The 26,015-nt window shown below is 34.2% G+C and overlaps 1 protein-coding gene and 2 non-coding genes across 5 annotated transcripts; 1 reads left to right on the top strand and 2 right to left on the bottom strand.

The window, feature by feature from the left end:
* Positions 1-6,398: 6,398 nt before the first annotated feature.
* On the bottom strand, positions 6,399-6,505 carry LOC149498205 (small nucleolar RNA R71). Its single transcript, XR_016319818.1, has one exon. It is a non-coding gene; the product is annotated as a small nucleolar RNA R71 (small nucleolar RNA).
* A 15,387-nt stretch (positions 6,506-21,892) lies between these two features.
* Positions 21,893-25,019, bottom strand: LOC105629504 (splicing factor U2af small subunit B). Of its 3 annotated transcripts, XR_001046620.4 has the most exons (6): positions 24,613-25,019; positions 24,408-24,489; positions 23,484-23,610; positions 22,945-23,386; positions 22,398-22,799; positions 21,893-22,234 (listed from the first exon to the last, which is right to left on the bottom strand). XR_001046620.4 is itself a non-coding variant. In XM_012211113.4 (5 exons), the coding sequence occupies exons 1-4, from the start codon at positions 24,940-24,942 to the stop codon at positions 22,987-22,989; spliced, it is 939 nt and encodes a 312-aa protein (XP_012066503.1). In that variant the 5' UTR covers positions 24,943-25,019; the 3' UTR covers positions 21,893-22,234; positions 22,945-22,986. The 3 variants fall into 3 exon arrangements, 2 of the variants coding, with proteins under 2 accessions (XP_012066503.1, XP_020533185.1); XM_012211113.4 differs by lacking the exon at positions 22,398-22,799; XM_020677526.3 differs by having other exon boundaries at positions 21,893-22,799.
* A 92-nt stretch (positions 25,020-25,111) lies between these two features.
* On the top strand, positions 25,112-25,194 carry TRNAL-UAA (transfer RNA leucine (anticodon UAA)). Its single transcript has one exon. It is a non-coding gene; the product is annotated as a tRNA-Leu (tRNA).
* The last annotated feature ends 821 nt before the right edge of the window (positions 25,195-26,015 follow it).

The raw sequence follows: 26,015 nt of genomic DNA on the forward strand, positions 1-26,015 counted from the left end.
TTGTCTGAACTAACTATCCTTTTTAAAAAAATTATACCGAGTTGAAACTTCAGAAGGTTAGTGGAGTGGTCGATAGATTGGGAGAATTTGATATCAAGTATACACCTCGTACTGCCATGAAAGCCCATGTACTTGCAGACTTTGTTGCCGAATTCTCTTAAAAACAAGAAGAGAGCGAGCCGAAAGCTGAAGTCGTGAACCCGAACAATAACATCTGCCAATTACATGCTAATGGGACTTGGAAAGTTTGGGAGCTGCTGCGGGGATCATACTGTAAGGGCTAGGGAAGATAAAGGTGCAGTATGCTTTGCATTTGGACTTTACAACAACCAATAATGGTGCTAAGTATGAGGGTTAATTGCAGGACCCAAACTAGCACTCGAAGTATGAACCCTTACACTGCATATCTTCCTACACTCGCCGCTTGTGGCCAACTAGATAATAGGCACATTTATCACTAAAGAGGCGAACTTAACTAAATACCACTCTCTAGCTTTATCGCTCTTACATAAGCTAGAAGAGGAAGGTAGCACATGGAAGATAACCCAGATAGATCGGGTAAACAACAACAAAGTAGATACTAATAGCTAAGACCGCAACACGAAGAGAAGAATTGCCTAAAGAAGTAATGGTCGAACACCATAGCCAACCAAGTTATGAACTGAACGAAATCCTCATGTCTCAACCTAACAGCAATTGGATGAGCCCGATTATAGACTTTATATAGAATGATGCCCGATCTGACAATAGGTAAGAAGCGATCAGACTTTACAGGAAAGCTATAAATTATGCATTTAAGGACGAAGAAGTCTACAAGAGATCAAAATCACACCCTTGGGCGAAGTGCCTAACTGAAAAAGAGGGAAACTACGTTATAAGGGAGACCCATGAAAGTGTTTGTGGAGCACGTGAAGGCTCGGATGCGATGCTGAGGAAAATACTACTCTTAGGGTACTACTGGCCAAAAATAAAGAAAGATGTTTCCCAATACGTTCCCCATTATATTAGTTACCAAAAATATGATTGTGTACCCAGGAAATCCTCTTTAGAATTACAACCTTTAAGTTCAGCTTCGCCTTTTGCTTAATGGCGGATAGACATACTGAGACCTTTTCCTACAATAATTGGGTAGGGAAAATTCGTCGTAGTGGTAATTGATCACTTCTCCAAATGGGTAGAAGCTGAAGCCCTCAGTACCATCACCCTAGCTCGAATCATTAGCTTCTTCATGAACAATGTAATATTCAGGCATGACATATCCCATAGGATTGTTATTGATAATAGGAAGTAGTTTGACTCAGAAGCCTTTAGATCCTTTTGTGAAGACTGACACATCAGACTCCATTTCTCTTTGGTGGCTCATCCCCAAACTAATGGCCTTACTGAAGTTACAAATCGAACCATACTACAAGGGTTAAAGAAGAGGTTAGATGGGGAGAAAGCTAATTGGGCAGAGGAGCTAAATAGTATACTATGGGCATACAGGATCACACCTCGGCAAGCAACAGGCCAAACCCCTTTTTCCCTTGTATATTGGACCGAAGCAGTGGTACCAGTAGAAATAGGCATCCTAATAAAATAACAATTGAACATGAAGAGCTAGGTAGTAATGGAACCTTGAAAATTAACTTGGACTGTGCAGAAGAGCTGAAAAAAGATGCAGCAGTTAGAGTTGAAGCATACAGGTAGAGGATGCGAAGGTACTTCAATAGATGAGTTCAAAGCAGGCAATTTAGAGAAGGAGGCAAAGTATGGCAAAAAGCAGAGATAACGAAAGGCTCGGTAGGGGTAGGCAAGTTGGGACAAAACTGGGAAGGCCCCTATGAAATTACAAAGCAGTTGGGTCCAAGTACGTACAAGCTCAAAAAGATCGATAGGGCTGAACTACCTCGAACATGGAATGCAGACCATCTAAAGAGAGCATATTGTGTTTCCACCCAATAAAATGTAAAATAACTTTAAGTTGAAATAATAAAAATATCTTAAGGTTTTTTCACTTAATATATCATACTTTATAAAGGTAAACAAGACATAACATATTAAGTTTTTCCTGAAGGATCTATTTCAGGTTTTTTTCACTTAATATATCAGTTCGGATATAAGCAGTTTAGACTTAAGCAGTCCATCAGTTTGGACTTGTGCAGTTCATTAGTTCAGAATTAAGCTGCCAATTGGTTCGGACTTAAACACCATTCATACTTAGCCGCGATATTGGCATATTCAAAATCCAATAGGTTATCAAAAGGGATATTACCAAAAGTACTTAGAAACAAAAGCACACCTAGAGAGTTAAATAAATTACCCTTTCATTAAATAAACCAAAACAGTACAAAAGATTTCCCCACATTAATACAAAAGGGTATTCACCTAAAGACCTAAACTAAGCATCATTTACAAAAGGTACATCGGCATTCAAGCCTGTTCCACAATAACATCTGAAAGGATGTCAGGTCCTCCTTGATGCTCACCCTCAGGATTAGCTAAGGGGCCTCTAGAAAGAGGACAAGTAGGCGAGGGAGAAAAAGGCTCCCCTGACACTGAGGCGCTCCAGCTAGCTCGTCTTCTTCTTCCTCTTCCTCTTTATCATTAGGGAAAATCTCATTCACCCAGCCCCAATCTTTTTCTGGATCCCGAGCCTTCAGCTCCGCCAGAATATTTTATCTAAGGCTTAGAAATGCCTTGGCAAGTCCTCCCCCATCGACCCCTCTTGATCCCGGAGCCTTTGAAGTTCATCATCCCCCTCCCTAGTCTTAACTTCCCAGACCTTTACTCTCTCTACAAGTGCTCGATTTTCCTCTTGAAGCTTTTTGAGATCGACGAGCTCCAATCTCAGCCTTATTCTTAGCCTCCTGCTCATGCATGATAATATCTATGCTCTTTAGCGCATCCTCCATCTTATTCTTCTTCACCTCATAGTCGTGTATGCACCCTTTAGTTTGGTTATTCGATCATAACTGATGTTATTTGCATTCAAGGCTTGAAAAAGGCACTGATTAACAAAGTCTCTCCTTCCTAAGTCATCCATACATTCGAACTGATGGACATCTACCGAAAAGAGACAGTGTCAAGATATCTCACGACTAGGCTTATCATTCTAAAGACTACAGTTCAACCCATACTTCTTCAAAAAGTAAGCTCGGATGTTTAGAGGGAGAGAAAGAGGAATTGACGCCTCCCTTGGCCTTTTTCTGTTTGGCTCAATGGAAGGGCTTATCAGAGCATGATCATCTTGAACAGACTCCAAAGCAACTCCACCTTCAGTAGTTGAGGGTCAAGAATGACCAAAGGTGCCCTTGATCTGAGCTCTCCACCTTGGCCTTCCTCTTCATCGCTTCGACCACCTTAAACATTTTGGATCCCTTCACCTTCTTTAGGGGCCATCCTTGCACAAAAAATTAAGGCATGTTAGTACAAGAGAACAAGGTTTAGATAACTAGGAGTAAAACTCACCAGAAGGCGAAGGGTGAGGCCTCAAAGGTCCACTAGGAGAATGGCCAGGTAACTTTCAACAATTACTTGCCTTAAGTTCACTGATCTTAATCCTCTAGCCTTTATTAAATCAACGCACTGCTGATCTTCAGGGGTAAGCGAAGAAGGAAGGTGGCGTATGGGGTCATTAGACCATTGGTTCGGTATTTCGGAACCCCCTAGACGCTGAATAATAAAAAACTTTTGCTTTCAATTCTTCAAAGAGGAAATCTTCGACTACTTAAAGAAATGTTGCAGTTATTCATTGCTTGAAGAAAGCAATGGTCCTCATTCACTCGATCATACATATGATAAAGCTCCTGAACCCCCTGAGCTGTCAAATTTGGCCCATCTTGGCGAGCTAACATGGTTATCCACATAACAACCTCAAGCCATTAGCGTGAACTTGACTGATGGTGATTTGATATTCATTGAAGAAAGACTTTAGGGGTTTGGATAAGGGAAACTGAACCCCAGAACTAAAACTCTCCTCATACAACATAATAGATTCACTATCAAGGGGGAGGGGTATTTATCCTTATATCTGCTGAAGGCCGAACTAGCTTATATTCTGGCGCAATATCATACTTAGATATCAAGGAGCTCTCCCTTGTTGATATCATAAGGAATATTAGCAACCCGAATGTTCTCTTTTCTAGCCCTCGCTTCGTAGACGCTAGAGTCAATAACTTACACATTCTCGGCCTCAGATTGATTAACTAAAACTTGAATGTCTTCTGATAAGTGTTATTGTTATAGTTATATTTTGTAGATTTTAGTTAGGATTTCTTTTGGATTTTATTTAATTTGTCGTATTTTAGTTAATTTTACTTTTGTTTTTCAATAAGGCTTCCTTGAATCATATTTCATTTGATCTTGAGAAATTTTATAGGAAACCAGCTAAAAGTTGCAAAAAGTGGATTTCAAAGCAAGAAAACAAGCAAGACTTCCAGAAGCTAGCATGCCTAGGGCGTGCTATTTAGTAGCCCCGTGCTGTTTAGATGAAGAATCTCAATGATGGCTAGAGGCTAGCACGCCCGTGCTAAATTTCAGATTTCATCTTATGTCGAAAACGTCAACTTTAGCCCGTGCCGCCTGCATGGACTTGCATTAGAAGCCTTTTTGACGTTCATAATCAAGCTTAAATCCTATCTAGATGCTGGGAGAGTCCAAATTGGGAAGAAATACAAGCCTAATCAGTTTCTAATTTTTCAAAAGATTTCTTCCTCATTAGAGATTCTCTTTCCTAAATGAATTCGAAGATTTCCCAAGGAGTCTATATAAAGAGAGAAACTAGCTAGATTTGGATTATCTTTTGTTCTATTGTTCTCTGCTCTATTTTAGTTCTCTCTCTCTAAGACTTTGAGTATTCAAGATGCTGTCAAGATTCAAGGAAGCCGCTCAAGCCAATCGTTGATAGTTTTTATTTCTACACTCTTTTATTGTTTATTATTCATTATTAGATTATTTGCAAGTGGAGTTGAGTTTGATTTATTTACCATGTCGAACTAAATCCTTTTACTAAGGATATGATGTAGCTTAAATTCAACTTCGATTTATAATATTAGATTTGATTTTCTTTATTTAAACAAAATTTATTATTGATTTTAACGCTTTCGGGTAGAGTTTCTCCCCTGGATTGATTTATTTCATTAGTCACTGTCAAGAGAAGGGTTTTTTGTATGAAGAAGTTAATAAATTTCATGAAATAAAAATTTGACGCGAGAGCTGGATGGTCTGACTCATACGAAGGTTTCATAAAATTAAAGGGCTTAATTTGTGGATTCCTAAATAATCATAAGAACTTAATGATTTAATTTATGTTTGGTTGCCCATTGAGAGATGGGTAATTGCCTTGGTTAAAATAGCTAATAAAACATCGAGAGAGCTTATTGGTGATTTTATGGTTATTTTTCCTTCTTGAATAATTAAAATTGATTATCAAACTAATATAATAAACTGGATAGAATTAAGTGAAGTCAAAATCCTTTGTAACCTTTAAACTTTGATTTCTTTTCAATAATTACTTGCGTGTGTTCTTTTTCATCGCTTATTTTAATTCTTTTATTTTTAGAATTATTTCCCTTATTGTCGTTTAAATAATAATAGGTTAACACAATTTTAGTACTTGGTATACAACTTCGTGGAACGATACTCTATCCACTCTTTATTACTTGTTTGCAATTTCTTACACTTGCGAAAAACCTTGTAAAGTTTTTGGCGCCGTTGCCAAAAAAGTTGACATTACCAATATCAATACTAATTATCATATTACTAATTTAAGCATTTATTTTCTGTTATTTTAATTTTTCTTTTACAAGGAGTTGCAGGTGTTTTATGAAAAGAAGAGCTCGTAGCATTGGACCTTTGATTTTGATCCAGAAATTGAAAGGACTTACGAATGAAATAATGCTATGAGAAGAGGTCGGGAATGTGAACAAAGAAGATAATCGTCCATGGTAGAACCAGTAGAAATAGTGGATCCACTTCGATACGAGGAGCATCAAATTTTGCAACATCAGCTCAACCAACACAATCAAAATCAAAGGCCCCAACCTCCTGTTCACACCTTGCGAGATTACACGACTCATTCTCTTAATGGGACCACTTCAAGTATCAATAGGCCAAGAGTGGATGATAATAATTTTGAAATCAAGCTTGCAATTATCCAAATGATGTCGACCTCAATTCAATATGGATGGTTGCCTAGTGAAGATCCTAATGCCTACATTAAAAATTTCCTGGAAATTTGTGATACCTTTAAGGAAAATGAAGTTTCTGAAGATGCAATAAGGTTAAGACTATTTCCTTTTACTCTAAGTGATAAAGCACGTTCCTGGTTGGAATCATATCCTGCTGAAAGTTTCACCACATGGGAATAACTATCCCAAAATTTTTTTGCAAAACTCTTTCCATCTTCAAAGACCACAAAGCTTCGCAATGAAATAATGACTTTTGCTTACCATGATGAAGAGAGTTTGTATGAAGTTTGAGAAAGATTCAAAGACCTATTGAGGAAGTGCCCACATCATAGCTTACCCAAATTTTTACATGTACAAACTTTCTATACTACATTGTCTCCTAATATAAAAATCACTTTAGATGCAGCTGCTGGTGGATCTTTTGAAAGGAAGGGGATCGATGAGGCATATGATTTAATAGAAGAGATGGCAAGCAATAGCCTTGACCAAAACACCTCTGAAAAGAAGAAGCCTGTAGAAGTTTATGAGATTGATGCCATCACTGCACTCAATGCCAAAGTGGATAATATGGTAAGGAAATTGAATTTGTTTACCACTAACTTTGTTAATTCTATTGTGCAAGCATGTGACAAATGTAATGGGCATCATGGATTTGGGGAATGTGTGTTGCATAATCTCAATCCCTAAACGTTAGAGCAAGTCAACTATGTGATGAATCAAGGAAGGAAGAATTACCCATATTCTAACTCTTATGATAACAAGTTAAGGAATCATCCTAATCTTTCTTATGGGAATCTAAACAATGCCTTGAATGCACCACTGGGTTTTCCTCCCCAAAAGAAAAAGCCTCCTCATTGCTCTCTTTAAATCCCATATGGATTTCATGAATGAAACTCAGGAAAATCACAAGATCCAACAGGAGAATCATAAAGTCCAACAAGCTGCGATAAGGAATTTGGAGATTCAAATGGGACAGTTTGCTAATATGATGACTTCTAGACCTCAAGGTATGTTACCTAGTAACACTGAGAAAAATTCCAAAAAGCAGATAAAGGCTATCACTTTCAGGAATGGAAAACAATTAGAGGATCCACCTAGGAAGGAGGTAGAAAAGTAAGAACAGGAAGGGAAGAAGATCCCCATCATTGATCTTGAAGAGAAAGAGGAAGTAAGGCCTTATGTTCCACCAGTCCCTTTTCCATAAAGGCTCAAGTAATCAAAAAATGATAAAAGTTTCCTCAAATTTCTTGATGTTTTCAAAAAGCTTCAAATAAACATCCCTTTTGCTAAAGCTCATGTTCAAATGCCCAAATATGCAAAATTCTTGAAGGAGATCCTAAGCAAGAAAAGGAAGATTGATGATCAAGGAATGGTAATGTTAATGGAGGAGTGTAGTGCAATCATTCAAAATAAATTGCCAGGAAGTTTTTCTATCCTTTGTAATATTGGAAATCTTGATTTTGAAAAAGCTTTAGCTGATTTAGGTGCAAGCATTAATCTTATGTCTCATGAAGTTTTCAAGATGCTAGGGATGAGTGAGCTAAAACCTACAAGGATGTCTCCACAATTAGCAGACCGAGCAATCAAATATCCAAAGGGTATTGTAGAAGATGTGCTTTTCAAGCTAGGCAAGTTTATTTTTCCTGTTGATTTTGTTATCCTTGACATAGATGAAGATAGAGAAGGATCATTCATCCTTGGTAGACATTTTCTTACAACCTCGAGGGCTTTCATTGGTGTGTATGAAGGTAAGCTAACCTTAAGGGTAGGTCAAAAGGAAGTTGTTTTTGATGTTCTTAAATCTTGTAAGCTTCCTATGGATTTTAATGATTGCTTTGGAATTGATGTTATTGATAACTATGTAAAAGACACCTTGCATGTTAAAGAAAAATGACCATTGATAAAGGTGATATAAATATTAATATCCAAAGCATCAAAAGTGAGAAAGAAAGTGAACCGCCCAAACAAGGATTGAAACAACTTTCCTCCCATTTAAAGTATGCATTCTTAGGTGAAAAAAGCTCTTTTCTTGTTATTATTTCTTCTAACTTATCACTTGATCAAGAGAAAAGTTTGTTGTAGGTTCTAGGAAAGCATAAGAAAGCTTTAGGGTGGTCAATTTCAGATTTAAAGGGGATCAATCCAAGTGTATGCATGCACAAAATTTTGATGGAGGAAGACTACAAGCCTACAATTGAGCACCAAAGGAGATTAAATCCAAACATGAAGGAAGTAGTCAAAGCTAAAATCATTAAGCTTTTGGATGCTGGTATTATCTATCCATCTCAGATAGTAGTTGGGTGACTCCTATTCAAGTTGTTCCAAAGAAGGGAGGTATAACAGTTTTTGCTTACAAGAATAATAAGTTGATTCCTACTAGAGCTGTCACAAGTTGGTGTGTGTGTATTGATTATCGAAAGTTGAACAAAGCAACGCTCAAAGATCACTTTCCTTTACCTTTTATTGATCAAATACTTGAAAGACTTGCAGGTTATCCTTACTACTATTTTCTAGATAGTTATTCAAGGTATTTCCAATTACCCATAGCTCCTGAGGATCAAGAGAAGATTACTTTCACTTGCCCATATGGTACTTTTGCTTATAGGAGAATGCCTTGTAGGTTGTGCAATGTACCTGCGACTTTTCAAAGGTGTATGATGTCCATATTTTCTGTCACGGTTGAAAGATTCATTGAAGTATTTATGGATGACTTCTCTATTTTTGGTTCTTCTTTTGATTCTTGTCTCTATAATCTCTCTCTAGAAATGCAACGATGTGAGGATACTAACCTTGTTTTAAATTGGGAAAAATGTCACTTTATGGTTAGTGAAGGTATTGTTCTAGGTCGTAAAATTTCCAAGGAGGGGATTGAGATGGACAAAGCCAAGATAGAGGTAATTGAAAAACTACCTCCTCCAAATTCAGTGAAGGGAGTAAGAAGTTTTCTAGGCTATGCAAGATTCTATAGGAGATTTATTAAAAACTTCTCAAAAATCACAAAACCTCTTTGTAATTTGTTGGTTAAGGATGTTCCTTTTGATTTTAACAAAGAGTGTTTAGTTGCTTTTAACAGATTAAAGAAGGAATTGATATCAGCTTATATTATTGCTACACCGAATTGGAGCCTATCTTTTGAACTCATATGTTATGCTAGTGATCATGCTATAAGAGCTGTTCTTGGGCAAAGAAAGGAAAATAAGTTACATGTCATTTATTATGCTAGTCGTACATTAAATGATGTGTAACTAAATTATGCCACCACAGAGAAGGTGCTTCTTGCTATTGTTTTTGCTTTTGATAAATTTAGAGCATATTTAATTGGAGCTAAAACAATAGTTTACACTAATCATTCAGCTAGTAAATATTGCTTATAAAAGAAAGATGCAATGCCTAGGCTAATTCGTTGGGTTCTTCTTTTGTAGGAATTTGATTTGGAGATTCGTGATAAGAAAGGAACCCAAAACCTTATGGCGGATCACTTGTTAAGGCTTGAGTTGGACCGGGCCTTCTCTTCTACCTTCACCACGCCTGACAGTGTTACTTCTCAGGACTCTAGGCTCTCTTGCCTAAGCCTACTTCGCTTTAAGCTAACCTGACCTAGTGGCTTCAACCGGCCTTCAATTAGGAAGGAATATAGTGCAAACGAGAAGATCATACTATGACAGTTTGCTAACTCCAATTAAGTATGACAACTTCCTTACCGCAGACTCTAAATTTATCGGGTTTCCCTCTTTCTGGTTAAAATCAAATGCAACGTGCTTAAAACATGAAGTTCGATAACGTCCTCTTCCACTAATCAACTAAGGAAGGCTTAAATTGAAGACTCCCCCCCCCCCCTATGAACATCTTCTTTTTCTTGCAAGTATGCAAGCTCCATGGTATGCGGATATAGTTAACCATCTTGCTTGCAAGATTACTCCTCCAATCTTCCTTATTAAAAAAAAAAAAAAAATTCTTTCATGATCTTAAATATTACTATTGGGAGGAGCCTTTCTTGTTTAAGTATTATAGTGACTAAATATTTAGACGATGTATGTCAAAAGGAGAGATGGAAAGTGTTCTTCATTTTTGTCATTCAACGGAATATGAAGGACACTTTGGGGCGAACAAGACAGCAGAACTTATTTAAAGATGCTTTTAACTTTGTTCATCTTTGTGATCATTGCTAAAGGTTAGAAAATATCTTTGATGGGCTTTTTCGCAAGTGTACAAAATCGCAACAAGTAATAAAGAATGAGTAGAGTATTGTTCCCACGAGGATTATATATCGAGTAACAAAATTGTGTTAACCTACTATTATTTAGATGACAATAAGTAGAATTGTTATAAGAAATTAAATTAAAAAAATAAAAGAGAACAAAAAGATATCAAGCAAGACAATTTGATAAAAAGAAATCAAGGATTAAAGGCTCCTAAGGAGTTTGATTTCACTTAATTCTATCCAATTTATTTTATTAGTTTGATAATCAATTTTAACTGTTCAAGTAGGGGAAACAATCCTATAATCACTAACAAGCTCTCTTGATGTATTGTTAATTATTTTAACCTAGTCTAATTCCTGTCTTCCAATAGCACAATCAAACATGAATTAAATCATTAAGTTTTATGGTTTGTTTATGAATTCATAACCTAAAGTCGTTAATTTATGAAAACCACGCATGAGTCAAACTATATAGCTTCCGCATCAAGTTATTATTCCCAATATCTTTTTTATATCAAAAACCCTTCTTCCGATAGCGAGTAATGAAATAAATCAATCCAGGGGAGAAACTCTACCTCGAAGTATTAAATTCAATAATAAATTATACTTTGAACAAAGAAAAGCAAATATAATTTTATAAATTGGAATAGAAATTAAACTACATCAAATCCCTAGTATGAGAGTTTAGTTCGATATAGTAATTAAATAAAACTCAATTAAACTTGTAAATAATCCCACGAAGAATAATAAACAAAAGGAGAGTTTAGAAATAAAAACTAGTCAACATGGGTTTGAGCGGCTTCCTTAAATCTTGACACCAATTTGAATACTTAAAGTCTTAAAGAGAGAGAAAATTATGTAGAAAACGGAACAAGAGATGGAATATACAATGAATGGATTCGACCCCTGATCATGGCTAGTCTCTCTTCTTATAGAGACTTTCTGGAATATCTTTGTGTTCATTTAGGAAAGTGAATCTCTATTGAGTAATAAATCTTTTGAAGATAGGAAACTGTTTAGGTTTGTATTTCTTTCTAATTAGAACTCTCCCAACATCTAAATAGGATTTAAACTTGATTGGCATGTCAAAAAAGCATCTCATGCGGGTCCATGAAAGCGGCACGGGCTAGAGTTGTCATTTTCAGCCCAATATGAAGTCAGGCAATCAGCACGGGCGTGCTATCTGGCACGGCTTGGGCGTGCTAGGCTCTGATCCTTAAGGTGGTTACAGCACGGGCCGTGCTTGAATGAACACATTCAGAGATCAACAGCCTCTTGTAGCACGGGCGTGCTCTCTGGCACGGCTTGGGTGTGCTAGACTCTAAACCTCTATTGAATTTATCTTGAACACAGCACGAGGGTGCTGGGTAGGACGTCCAGGGCGTGCCAGCTTTTTTGCTTAAGCACACTCCTTTTCTGTATTTTTGGCTGATTTTCTATAAAAATGCAACAAAATTCCCCAAGATCAAGTGAAATGTGATTCAAGGAAGCTTTAAACAAAAACATAAATAAAACTAAATAAAAACTAATTAAAGAAATTAAAAATACTAAAAATCCTAATAAAAATCATATTAAAAATATTATAAAAATAACACTATCAAAATTCCAAACTTAAACCATTGCTTGTCCTCAAACAACAAAACTAAAAACAAAAGAAAAACACAAGCTAAACAAACTAACAAAGCTAGCTTAATATAGTTGGGATAATTATTCACAATCTCAAAAATATAAAAAATTTCTTAACATGAGAATAAATTAAGTGTTTCCTAAACTAATTATTTTCTTGCAAAAATTTAATTACCAGCAAAATACATTTTTTAATTTAAACATGAGTTAATAAGATCTTCAACACCAATATTTGTTTAAGTTATGACAAATAGAATATGAATTTTCATGAAAATTATTAACCTTTAAATAAGATGTTTAACGATATAAATTCAACATTCCCATAGGCAAAATTAGTCATTCGTTCTCCACAATCGAATGCATACAATTAAAAAGATCAAAAAGTCTTTTATTATCGTTATAATGGGGTTTTAGAGGTATAATTTTAGCTAAACAAAAAAAAAAAAGGATAAAAGGATAGACAAAAGGTACAAAGAATGCATAATATCAAGATTTTCATTACATCAAAATATTTTTTTTTTCAAAAGATAGATTACTATGGAATAATTTACTAGCACAATATTAGAGATCATTTTGCAAGGATTATTCTTCTTAATATTAATATTTTGATAACAATTTCCTTGCTATAATTCCCCAAATTTGAATTTTGATTACTTTTTATTTCATGGGGTGATCTTTTTTTTTCTTTGATTGCTAGCATTAATGAATTAACTCTCCTTTTTATTTTTCTTTTATATATATATTTTAATGTAGCTAAACCTCATAATTATACATTCTTGTACTTAGGATAACGATTTGAACTTGGTTTAGTGGCTAGGTTCAACAAATGTAAACAATAAAATTTGGATATAGGCTTCAAATTGGTGGCCTAGGCTAAATATGAAGTTTAACAAAGAATGCCTAAATTATCTCTTTCTAAATGTAAGCATTTAAAATTTTGCCTCAAAGAGAGTTCTAATTTGTTCTAGGAATGCCAAGGTTAAATTAAAAAAAAAAAAACATACCTATATACCATAAAAATCACAAAAGTTGTGTTCATGATCTTGAAAACAAATGGTTAAATCAAAGAATCATGTTAAGTCAAAAATTAAAATTTAAGCACAAAACAACTAGCTTCGAAAAACAATTAAATTCATTACAAGTTAATAAATTATGATAATTTCCAAGCTTGCTTATAATTATTCTAAACATATTAAGCTAATAATAAAAACAAAACAAAACAAAACAAACCAAAAATTAAAAAATTAAAATTGTAACCAAATTTTTTCTTTCCCCAACTTAATCTAACACATTGTCCCCAATGTGTGCAAAAATAAGATCACTTTTCCAAACTTATCATATATTATCAAAACATGGTGCAAAAATAAAAATAGAGCTGCCTTACTACCATTGTATTGAAAAATACAATAATACTCATGGAAAAGATTGGATGAGAATCGGGCTAGATTTTGAAAGTGAAAAAAACTACGGAAAAGAAAAAAGAACAAAATATCCCATATATTGAAAATAAACTAGAACGATCAAAACAAAATAAAACAACTTTTCTCCATTCTATAAGACTTCTATATCCGCGGACTTAATACACTTCAAAACATTATTAACCCATGCCTCAGAGAAACCAACGTCCTTAAATATTCATTCCACAAAATCCCAACTCAATCTGTCATATGCTTCCTCCAAATCGATATTTATAGACATGGAACCACATTCCTTCTCACAATCTTCATACAATGGATCGCTTTACAATAAATGATACTATCAATAATTTGGCGACCCAGAATAAAAGTTGCCCGCTCCCAACTAACATAGGCAATATAATTTTGATCCATTAACCATAGTTTTGGTTATCAGCTTACATAAAACGTTGCATAAGATAGTGGTCCGGAATAAAGAGATAGAATCAGGATTAAAAACTTTCAGTATAAGAACTAGCAAAGTAGAGTTCAAATTAGGAGATAATGGATCACAGTTTAGTATATGAATAATAAAAGTTGCAACAGACTCACCAATAGATTTTCAGCATTTTTTGAAGATACCCGCTTAAAACCAGTTATTCCATGTGCCTTGAATAGAGCCATATCAAGCAAAGCATCACGAACTTAAGATACAGAATGAGGGCGAGAAAGGTCCGCCAAAATCTCTTCACCAACACTCGAACAATAACTTGATTCCAAAGTATTGGATTGAATAACTACATCACACGTGGAGAGGTCCTTATAAAATTTTGAAACCATATTTTTGAGCTGGGTGTCATTAGAAATCAAAAATCATACCTATCCCTTTATATAGCAATATTCTCTTTAAGTTTTCTGATCATCGCAGCTACATGATAATATTTCATATTTTTCTCTCCAAAAATGATCAAATATTCTTTTGAATTTTGGAATCAAAACAGCTCCTCTTGTGCCAATACTTCTTCCAACTGCTTCTAGAGATTGCGCTCAAGCTTTAGAAGGTTTGATGGACGAGACTATGCATAACATATTTGTACCCCATGAATGCGAGCCCACAACCTTCTCTTTCTTGAAAAAATATTTTTGGAAACTCGTATGTTCTGATTTTGAAGAGTAGGAATCAAATTTCTGCAAGTCACTACGATTCAAAGCAGTTGTCGACCAATGAGTATGAATCAATGCCTAAACCATGCAACTTGGACCCAAAATAAATTATTTCTAGGATTCTGAGAAGGCTAGAGGCATATTAAAAGAGGAGAATGATCAAATTTAACTCTAGTCAAATATTGGACCAATATCTGGAAACATAATTTTCTAATTAATAGAACTCAAAGCTCTATCAAGCCTAGCCAAATTTTGATACATAGGATGAACACCTATACTCCATGTAAAAAGTCGTTTAGAAAAGCATAAATCAATAAGATCTCGTATAAAAATCTAATCATTAAAATCTCTACTACCTGAATGGCTCTCATTGGAATACCTGAGAGATCTCACCTCAGCAACCTTCAAATTAAAGAAATCAAAACTCTCATTTGGACTTGAACAACAAAGATAAAAGCATGTCGTTTTGTCTTTTAGAAAGGTATCGTTATCTTATATTTAATTATTTAGAAAAACTTAAGGAAAAACTCAAATTTGACTCCCAAAAATATTTGTCCAGTGGAAAAGTGTAGTAGAACAAGAAAAAGCAAAATTAATTAATTGACTCAAAATTAAAACAAGATTTATATGAAAAATAATTTTGCATGACAATTAATATGAAGCATTGGCATATAAAAAGATGCATGAGCATATAAAAATGATATTATGAACAAAATTAACAATATTCCATCCACAAAAGCAATAAATAAATTAAATAAAAATAGGGAGTATTACCTCTAGTCTTCTGAAGATGATTATAGAATAACACACAGCTTCCAATGGCAATAATAAAACACAAATAAAATAAAAATCAATTATGAAATAATTAGATAATATCAACTCTAGTCCCTTTTTGGAGATCCTAGGGTGATCATATATCTCTTAAGAATAATAGTGATAATAATCATAAAAAGAAATAATAAAAAGATGATGAGAAGGAGAAGAGGGTTTCGATTGATTTGGTTTGCAATTTAAGGATAAATCCTAAAATATGTCACATATCCTTTAGATCCCTAGTCAGAACGAGAATTAGAACCATGCAGTTGTATAGTTGATTTTAGTTTGATTTATGCTATTTTTTATATTTAATTCAGATTTCATACTTGAGAAGAGAAAATGAGATTCATGGATTGTTTAGAGAATTATACTTTTTTGTAAGGATGATTTCTCAAACAACTCAACTAGATCTCAATTTTGTAGCGAAGAACCAAAAGAATTTATTTGCGAAGAAACTAATTAATTTAAGGAAAAATGATTAGAAAAGGAAAATTTAGATAGCAAAGAAGAGAGAGAAAATACATAGCGTTATATAATTCATGCCAAAAATCAAAAGGTGTGTGGTATTGAGGCTAAAGGATGTATTTACAAAGGAAAGAGGGTGGAGAGGTGCCCAAGTAGTGGGGAAACCCTAAAATTGGAGTCTAAAATTCGGGTTTCAAAGGATTGTGCCATGTGTCTGGGAGGGACTATTGGTTGGGTCATCGGCTGAAGGGGGATATGGCAATTGCAAGTGGTTTTGTGGCAACCACAAGCCACCTATGTTGGATGTACCACTTGCTGGGGATGCAGTGCTCCAGGGATGCATCTTGACCTAATTTGACCTGCTTCGACTCTCCAATCCGACTTTCGATACTTCGGTTGGGCTCGCTTTAGGTCAGATTTTAGCTTGTAATATATTGTTGGAAAGCTTGAGAAATTTAGTTTCCACTGCCACTTAAATCATTCAAAAATACTGTTGTAGTGCTATTTATGACCAAAAAGTGGAAAAATTCATCTTTGGCTTTTTTGGTCTAACTCGAATTGAATACTGACCGCGTCTTTTGTAATTGCTTTCTAGATATAAAGATATAAAAATACATGTTCACAATACCCCTCTCGTTCATCTGTAAAAATAACCGTATTAAAATCTCTAATAATAAGCTAATTATCTGAGTCATCAACAACTGCTAATCTAAGTTCCTACTATAGCCTTAGAATATTATCATGGTTACCATAAACAACAACTAGATTTCAAGACATACCTCTGTTACAAGTGATAATACAAGCAAGAAATTGTGAGTTCATTTATAAAATTTGGAGATTAAATAAAATACTTTTATTTAACTTTTTAATATAAATAAAGATACTGTTGGAAAAACAAAAGAATTATGATGTGTTAGGTGTAATTTCCATATTGGAGCCATAAACATCAACTCATTGTTGTCCATTTGAGTTAACCTTATTCCATATATTTAATGATCAAGATTTAGTACCTCCATCTAAAGTTGTAAATGAGGCAAACCGAAATTTAGTGACCTCGAGCTGGCTTCGATAAGAATAAATTTGAATTTAAACTCAATCTTGGCTCGCTTAAAAATATTCTAGTTCAAGTTTAGTTTGGATTCAACTTGATAACCATAAATGAATCTAAATTGAGCTCAATATCTACTAAATTAGTAAAAACACATTAATCAAACTAAAACAACACTATTTTGGTATGGGCATAATTAACATTGGTTTTTTCAATTTGGCTTGGTAAAAATCAACTCGTGAGCTGATGAGCTAAATTTAAGCTCAACTCGTTTATTAAATGAGTTCCGATAGATCGACTTGATTTTGGCTCCATAAACTAATTGAACGAGTTCAATTGAACCTTTTATACCTCATAAGTAGTTCGGCTTATTTACATCTCTACTTGCACCCTATTATAATGATCTTTTAAGAAATAATTAATTTTTCTAAATTATAATAAATATTCATTAAATTATTATCTACCTCACATCATCGCTCCAATCTCATCAGTTGTATTTAAAACATATATTTATGAACAAAAGAATTATTCTAAATAACTTATATTTATGGAGTAAGAGAGTATTAACTGTTTAGATCATTGATAAAAGGATAATTTACTCACTCTTTTTTTTTTTTTTTTTTTTTTTTTGCTTTCTTTAATTGTTTTTTTAAGGGAATTTTTCTTTAATTTTCCTTAATTGTTTGCAGTGGGACAAAGATAATAATCATTTTGACCTTATGAACAGACTTTTTGGGACGATTGGACTATTTTAAAACACCTAAGTTTAACCAATCAAATGGCAAAACCCTACACTTATCAAATTTTATCCATCAAACTTCTAAATCTTTATTTGCTGATACTAAGCTCTTGAATTTTTTTTTTTTTTTTTATAATTAATCTCTTATTTAACTGAGAATTAGATACTGATTATCACTCATATATATTTTAAATTTATTATTTTTTGTTGCTATTAATGACTTGAATTTGCCCATTTATTCTCAATTAATTTAGGGTTTAATTTTTACTCAAGTAAAATTAATATGTTTGCGATCTATTTTTTTTGTTTCTTTTTTTTTTTTTTTTGGCAGAAAATATTCATTAATATGTTAATATAGTTAGGAATTAGATTGGGTGAGTGGAAAGTGCATTGCTAGCTGCTTTGACAAAAAATAATTCAACAACACTCAAAAAAGAAAAAAAATTATTTTCAAAATATTGCTTGCACGACTCTAATTAGTACAAATACATGCTGCAATTGCAATTGACTCCACAACCATCCCTTCATGTTCTGAAAGGGACCATCTATCATCCATTGAACCTTTTGGACAACCTATCACATCCATACAATGTACAATTATACCATTCCAATACCGTATATATACGGTCCAATACTTAGCATAATGGAGGGCATAATAATAATAAAATAAAAAGAAGCATTTTTCCTTTTTTTTTATTATTATTATAATTGACAAGGACAATAATAAAGCATAGGTAAGAGGAAAAAGATGGCGAAAGGACCACACCACCATATCCCTTTCTCATTTTGTCTCTTTATTTGACTAATATGAGCATAGCAAAACAAAATTAAATAAAAAAATAATTAAATAAACAGTATTCTCACCCACCAAGCAACTACCACCTCCTGTCTTCATTTCTGCATCTAACTAAATTAACTTTAATGATAATAATTATTAGTACACTCTAATTTAAACTTTAGGATGATATTCTTATGATATACCAATGATAGGAAACTGTGATCTTAATATATTTGCTTCTGATCCTTCTGAAAAATTTCCAATATTTTGCGAACATTGCCATAGGCCAAAATTTGGAAGAGCTAGACTGAGCTTCCAGTATCAACACACTTGAATAGGTTGCCTTCTTCACCTCTATATAATTAAACTAGAGAACCAGCTGAGGAAGAATGTTAACTGATAAATTCTTCAATTCTGCAAATGGACTCGCAGTGTTTTGCTTCCCAGATAATGTTCCATTTGATTATTCAGACAAGGGTTTATTGGATTTTGTAGTAATCATGTACAAATCTAACATTAATACAACATTTTGATACGTTACAACCAAGAGAATGCTTACCAATAACCAGAAATTCTTTTAACTAGTTAACGATCATGCTTCACAGAAGAACCAAAATTGCCTGGCCTTCCACAGATTTACTTGGTTCTTTACCTCTATAATTTAATTTTGCAAGTAATGTTATTCAATAGCTCTGTAAAAACAAAATTTTACAGTAGTACCTTATAAATTTCAGTAAACCAAATTTAAATTCTTCCTTTTGATTACAGTAGTACCTTATCTTCATCTCAAATTAAAGTCCAAATTTCATATTTACTCCTTCAAGCAATAAATTCAATGCTAACCATTTACATAGGACAATAAATAGTTTCTAAACATATTGATTACTCTAGAGATACCAGTTACAGCCATCACATTATGAAATGCATACATATATATAAATTGGCCTAGGAAGAATACGCCCAAAGATTACATGCTTGAGGTCAATGTCCAGGAACTGAGGATTAAGGTGTATTCCAAACACCTGTTTACTTACAAAATGTGTAATGATATTAGGACTATTAAAGAAAATTGAATTTGATGGTGTATTTTAAATTAATATCTTGTTTAGGAGCTTATGTCTGATCCTGAATTGGATCACAGAATCATGCAGAAAATCATATAACATGCAATAGGATGAAGGTTCAATAGTGATATAAGGGACAGCTTGCCACTGTTTTCTATTCCCTATTCAAATTAGTTTTCAAGTATGTGAAGAAAACTGATGAAATATATATTGTTCTTTTAGATATGAGGCTTAAGTGAAGAACCCTGACTTTCTGAATTGCAATCAGTAGCATAAAGTACCACTGTTACCTAGATGTTGAAAATGAAAATCAGAAATCAAAAGAGCTAAGGAGAAAGAAAAGCAATGAGAAGCAACTATAGTTCAGTTTCAGTCAATAGACTTGGCACAATGGCATGCATGATACTTCTTTATCTTAAACGTGTATCCAGAACACAAGAATGAGTTCGTTTGAAATGAAAGATATTTAGTTATTTATCTTGATGATTATATACTTGGTGTTGAAAATTAAAAGGTATTTGAAACACATACAAGTCCACTGCATCTTACTAATGATTGCAGTTTGACACTCCAAGTCATGATGGGTGTAGGGTTGGAAATATTTCATATGCACAAACAAAAAGAATCATACAGAACAGGATGTTCACCAATAAAGTTTAAAGACCTGCAGATAGATAAAATAACTTGAAATTTAACTGGAACTAACAAGAAAACTAAAAATAAAAGTTGCAGACAGAAGCTCAAATCCTCTCTCTGCTACCTGCCACCATTATTTGGGTAGTAATATCAGCTGCCTCGCATTGAAACACGTACTAACCACACATAAATTCAACTAGTGATATAAGTTGCTTCAATTGATCATAGTAAAGGAGAATTTTCTCCCAGCCAGAAAATAATATGGAAAAAAGAAAAAAGAAAACGAAACACTAGAAAACAGCCTACAATAGCAGCTAGAATTTTACATGACTGTGGACCTGGTATAGTAACATCAATGTTAATCCAAATAACAAGCAGGCAAGCAATGGACCTCTTTGACTCCTTCAAGTTCATACAAATGAAGTTAATTCCTATCTGATATCTGCATTATGCTATTGTTCAACCGAAATGGAGAGGTGCAACCCAGTAAGCATTATGGATCTGTAACAGCATCTTTTAATCAATCACAAAAATAAAGAATTTCTAATCAACTAAAAGAGTCATCTAACATGATCTTATTGACTATGAAATTCACAAAAATACCTTCCATATGTGGTAATCAACAAAAGGCCAAAAAAGGAAAAACACGTTTCAATTGGCAAATATATACAGCGAGTGATAAAAGATCCATTAGCACCAATCCCAAGAAGAACCACCAGCAGCAGCAATGATAACAACTACCTTAAAGCTTATAAGCAATAAGCCATCAAAAGCACAGTTAAACAAATAAAATTGTCATTACATAGTACGACTTTAGGAAAAAAAAGAAACAACTGTAGTAAGAGACCATTGCAAAGGTAACAGAGACGAGGGAAAAATAATAGCTAGACAAAAAGGGAAAATAATAGTACAACGACCTGTAAATGGAAATGCAAATGACAAATATTCAGGAACAGATGAAGTAACTACGATGTGCAAGTCAGAGTTAATTATATGCTGAACTCGCTTGCAGGTATATGCAGATTTAGTTACAAGGTTTAAGTTTTATTTTAACAAAACGTTTGTCTTCCAATATGTAATTACACTGAATCTATTTATACTTTTTGAATTTTTCTTATTTGTTAAATCAATTTTAGACTTAAACGGATTTAGTTTCAATTTGTTACATCATTTTGTTTTTTCAGATTTACCATGTTCTTTAAATCCATTTTTACGAAAAACATATTCAAACTTTGTAACCATGAGTTCTATATAACCCATTTTTACTAAATCTATTCCTTGTTTTGACAGATTTTTTTTTTTTTTTGTAATTCCTCACCAAATCACATTATTCTACAAACTGTTTATCAATTCACACTATTTCGTGATAATCTCTAAATTTAGTTGGTTTTAGAACTCTTTATGGTTTGATTCATTTTGAATTTTTAATCAATCGTCAATTTTAATTTAATTTAAACCACAACCTCACTACTTATTTTGATGTTTGACTTGACATCTAAAGAAATTACTAATATTAGATTTTCTTAAACCCCCAATTTCCTTACTAAAATGGCAGCAATCTGTCTTAAACCCTCAAATACCTTGAGAAGGTACAACAGTATTTAAACACATGAAATTGGAATCTACCAAGGCTTTTTGCCTGGAGAAGTAACGTAGCTGTAGGTTACTGCGTCGACTTTTCTGTTATCACATGTCTATCATGTAAATGGGAATTGCTAAGCGAACCTTTCAGATACCATCTTACAGGCAACACATACAGGCTGCATTAAAACAACATAAATAGACATCCAATACTCTAACATAGTTTCTCTTATATTGGAGAGAAAAAGGGAAAAAGAAAAGGAACAGTCCAGCAGGTTCAAATATAATTTTCTCAGTCACAGGCTCAACCAATGATATCAAACCAAGGTGAAAAGACAACATATAAAAACTTAACAATGTTTAAAAAACTAAACCAGAAAAAGAAATGCTGTTTTCTGACATTCCCTAAACTCCGTTTGGAACCCAGAAGTTAGATTCAAGATTGGCGAAATGACTCTGCCACAACTTTCTTCATTGTACCTTTGAAGCCCTTTCTCAGTCTTTTCACAATACTTGAATCCTGTAAACACGCTCTGCAGATTAACAGCCAACCTGTATAGAAATATCATGGTAAGCTGCAATAAAAGATAGAGGCCGATACTGAGAAGCAGGAAAGCCTGAACCTGCAAAACTCGTAAGGTTCGTAAGATAACTTTTAAAGGAAAACAAATTTAACAGCAAAAGACCATGATAAATCCCTGTACAATTTAATTACCCATGCCTTCCAGCAATTGACTATAACGAACAGGTAAAATTGAGCAGATAAAGCCTCCTCCTGTCCTCTTTTAGTTGGAAATGGTTGTAGTATCATCTCATCAAAACATTTCTTAGACATCTCTTTTGTGATTTCAAAAGAAACTAATAATTGAAAAGGATTCAATATTGAACATTTTATAGGGGGAAGAACATCATTGAGGTAAAAAACCTAAAAGTACCTCATGGCACAGAATGAAAATCTGAAACCACAAGAACCAGAAAGAACTATTTTTTTCATTAACTGGGCCATTTCCCCCTCTTTTTAATTTTTTAAATCATCTCTCCCTTTTAACTTAGGCGCTTATAGGGCAAAAGTTAGTATTTCACTTTCATAACACAAGATAGTGGACCTGTACTCCACCTGCACAGTGGAAATGGGCAGTAAGCCATATTTTCTGAATGGGGCCCTCTTATTAAAAAAAAAAAAAAAAAAAAAAGAGTTGCAAGTTCACGTCCACGAATAAAAGGCTTTAAATACTTATCACACAAGTAGCTGAGGAACAAACCAGAACATTCCAAGGGGATCGGCAATTGCTTTCATAGAGCTCCTACTGGTGCTGAGGATCATCATATTGATTTCCATTCTTCGCATGACCATTGCTGTTCCTGTCATTGTCAGGTTTTTGGCTGTCTCTATTACCAGTTTCTGTCTTTTCTCTCTCTCTGTTCCACTGCTCAATCTTAGCCCTTCTTTCAACACTGCTCTCCCTGACAGGACTTCTATTCCTCCTTCCTCCAGGGCTTCTGCTTCGTCCTCCTCTGCGCCCAGGACTACGACTTCTAGGCCTCTTGCTCCTCTCATGTTGCCGATCCACATGATCATCTCGTCTATTAGAGCCGCGGTTACCATGTGAGCGTTCATCATATCCACGGTGCCGATTAGGACTGCGACTCCTACTGCGGCTACGTCGTCGCCTATTCCTCCCAAATAAACGTCTCCTCAACTCCCTAAGCATAGAAAAGATAAGTACATAGGCCACTGAGTTCCCAAGTGAGTCTGAAGTAATTAGCAGTATACAATAAACCATTACACCAAGAAAGTTACCTGCTAATCTTCTTCAGATGCATGAAGTTGCAGTAGCCACCTCGATTGCATACATTTTCCTCGTACTGCCTACACGTGGCTTCACGGAAATCCGTAACAGGAGAGAAGTCAACAATGATCGGCCGCCCTAACATATTCAGGGTTCATGAAACATTAAAATGTGTGTTAACTTTATACCAAGATACCACTATTAGTACCAATACCCAGAATATTGAATCCTACAGAGGGTGATAATGTAAAAGAATGAATAGGAACAAATTATATTACTTTCCAGATAGACTGATAATCTGAATCTCATAAAAATATTACAATCTGCATGCGACCAGGGGCACCTATATAAACTACAATTGCATAATAATACTAAAGTTCAAACGTTTAAATTACAACACCAATCTGTCCAGTTGCAAATCACAACAGACACAAAACTGAATACAGCCAAAACTTGGCTAATTTAATGCTAACCTCCACAGAAGATGATGAGTAACTGATGGTACAATACAACAACTATCAACGAAAACATATTAAGCAAAAAAAGAAAAGATGATCCGAGGTAAGCTTAGTGAGTCTTATAGAGAGGATATGCACGTGGAATAACCCTTAATCCTTCCAAACCCAACTCTCCAAACCTCTTTTTTCGCTCCCTTCAAAAAGACAGGCATAACAGGCCATATTTAAGGCTATCAAGTAGGTAGTGAGCTATGTAATTGGGTAAAACCAGAAAAATGTGCAAAGGCCAATGTCTAGTGATAGGCAGTAATGCAATATGAGAGACAGTCGAGCAATACTCAATTCAAAATGAATTATGGTGAAATCTACCAGGTCAGCTATATGTTTAAATTACCACAATGCCTAAATGTACATTTCAACAATAAAAACAATTAAATTGACAATCTAATATTCATAGAAAAAGCAGAAATTGAAAACCTGCATAAAACCTTCCATTCAGATTCTGAAGCGCACTAGCAGCATGCTCTTCTTCTCTAAATTGGACATAAACATTACCGACCTGCTCAAAATAAATAAATCAATCAATCAATCAATCAAATAGTAAATTGGGAAAACGAAACCCCCACAAAAAAAAAAAAAAAAAAAAAAAAAAAAAAAAAAAAACTGAATGAGTGTTAAGTACCATGTGATCGGCGAGATTATCACAGATATTCAAGCTCTCGATATCTCCATACTTGCTGAGCTCCTCAAAAAGGTCCTGGTAAAAGTCCTCGAAGTGGTCTTGGATCTTGCGAGGATCAAGAGATTGAGACTGGGCTTGGGGATCGACGCCGGGAGTAAGCATATCAGGCCGCTGATACATGTTGGAGAGGAGAAGGGTAGGGCTGATGCTAGGTTTTGTGTGAAGCCTGGAGCATCGATCGCCATGTCTGCAGGCTCCGATCTTGAAGTAGAAAGGACAGTTTACTCTGTCCTTCTCTGTTCCGAATATGGAAGCTAAGTGTTCCGCCATGATTGTTTTTTCCCTCTTCTATCCTTCGATCTGTTTAGGGTTTTGCAGAATAAAATCAATCTCACTACGATATTGATTTTGAAGCCTAGAATAATTAATAAACAACACTAACAGAAACTATTTAATTTTAAAGATATGTAAATAAAACCGAGCCCTCTAGCACAAACCTGCAGGTTTGCCCGAGAGGTTAAGGGGGAAGACTTAAGATCTTCTGTACAGAAGTACGCGTGGGTTCGAACCCCACAGCCTGCATTTTAATTTTTAACATTCTACAATATGATTGGTACTTCAAAATTTTTAATTTAGGTACACGAATAGAAAATTTTTGCAACCGAATGCCTAAACCATACAAATCTTTTCAATTGTATTGTGTTTAAATAATAGGCCCTATATGGTCATTATATTTTCACTTATTTGGATATAAATGCGGTGTCACATCAAACACTATTGAGAGTATAAAATGACTAACTCATAATCAACAATAAATTAACATCAATCCTGAATTAACTGACTCATTCATGAGCCAATAATTCAAGGAGTATTATTTAAGATATCAAAACCCTAAAATTTCATAATCTAGAAATTCAAAGATGGATAAGAGAAATTAAACATTAACCTTGACAAGAGATTTCTTCCAAATCTCTTCTAATCTTTCTTCACTTCTTTCCTTTTAGAAGTGCTAATAGCCCTCTCTACTAGAATCCAAAAAAAAAGAACACAAAACTCAAATGAGAAACCATGCTAAGCACAAATTAAACATGCTAATGACATGGGAAATCAACCCTCTAAAATAATTTCTAAAAATAAGCTCTAAAATCTCAAACACAAACTTACAACTTCTTTCATTTTTCTCTTAAAATAATCTTTAATTATGGCTCCAATCCTTAAATTATGGCATGATTAAGGATTAAGAAGTCTTAATCATTTAATGTCTTAGTCTTGAAATTTTGTAGGATTAAGAAGTGAAAATGATGGGAGAGGAAGAAGAAAGTTTAGCCAATTATGGAAGGAAGAAGAAAAAGAAAGTCAAATTGCAAAAATGAGATGTCATCGAATTTTCTGCATATATGAGA

Source organism: Jatropha curcas, chromosome 2 (genome assembly GCF_041381405.1).
Source record: "Jatropha curcas cultivar XTBG-Jc1 chromosome 2, XTBG_Jcur_1.0, whole genome shotgun sequence".
NCBI lineage: Eukaryota > Viridiplantae > Streptophyta > Magnoliopsida > Malpighiales > Euphorbiaceae > Jatropha > Jatropha curcas.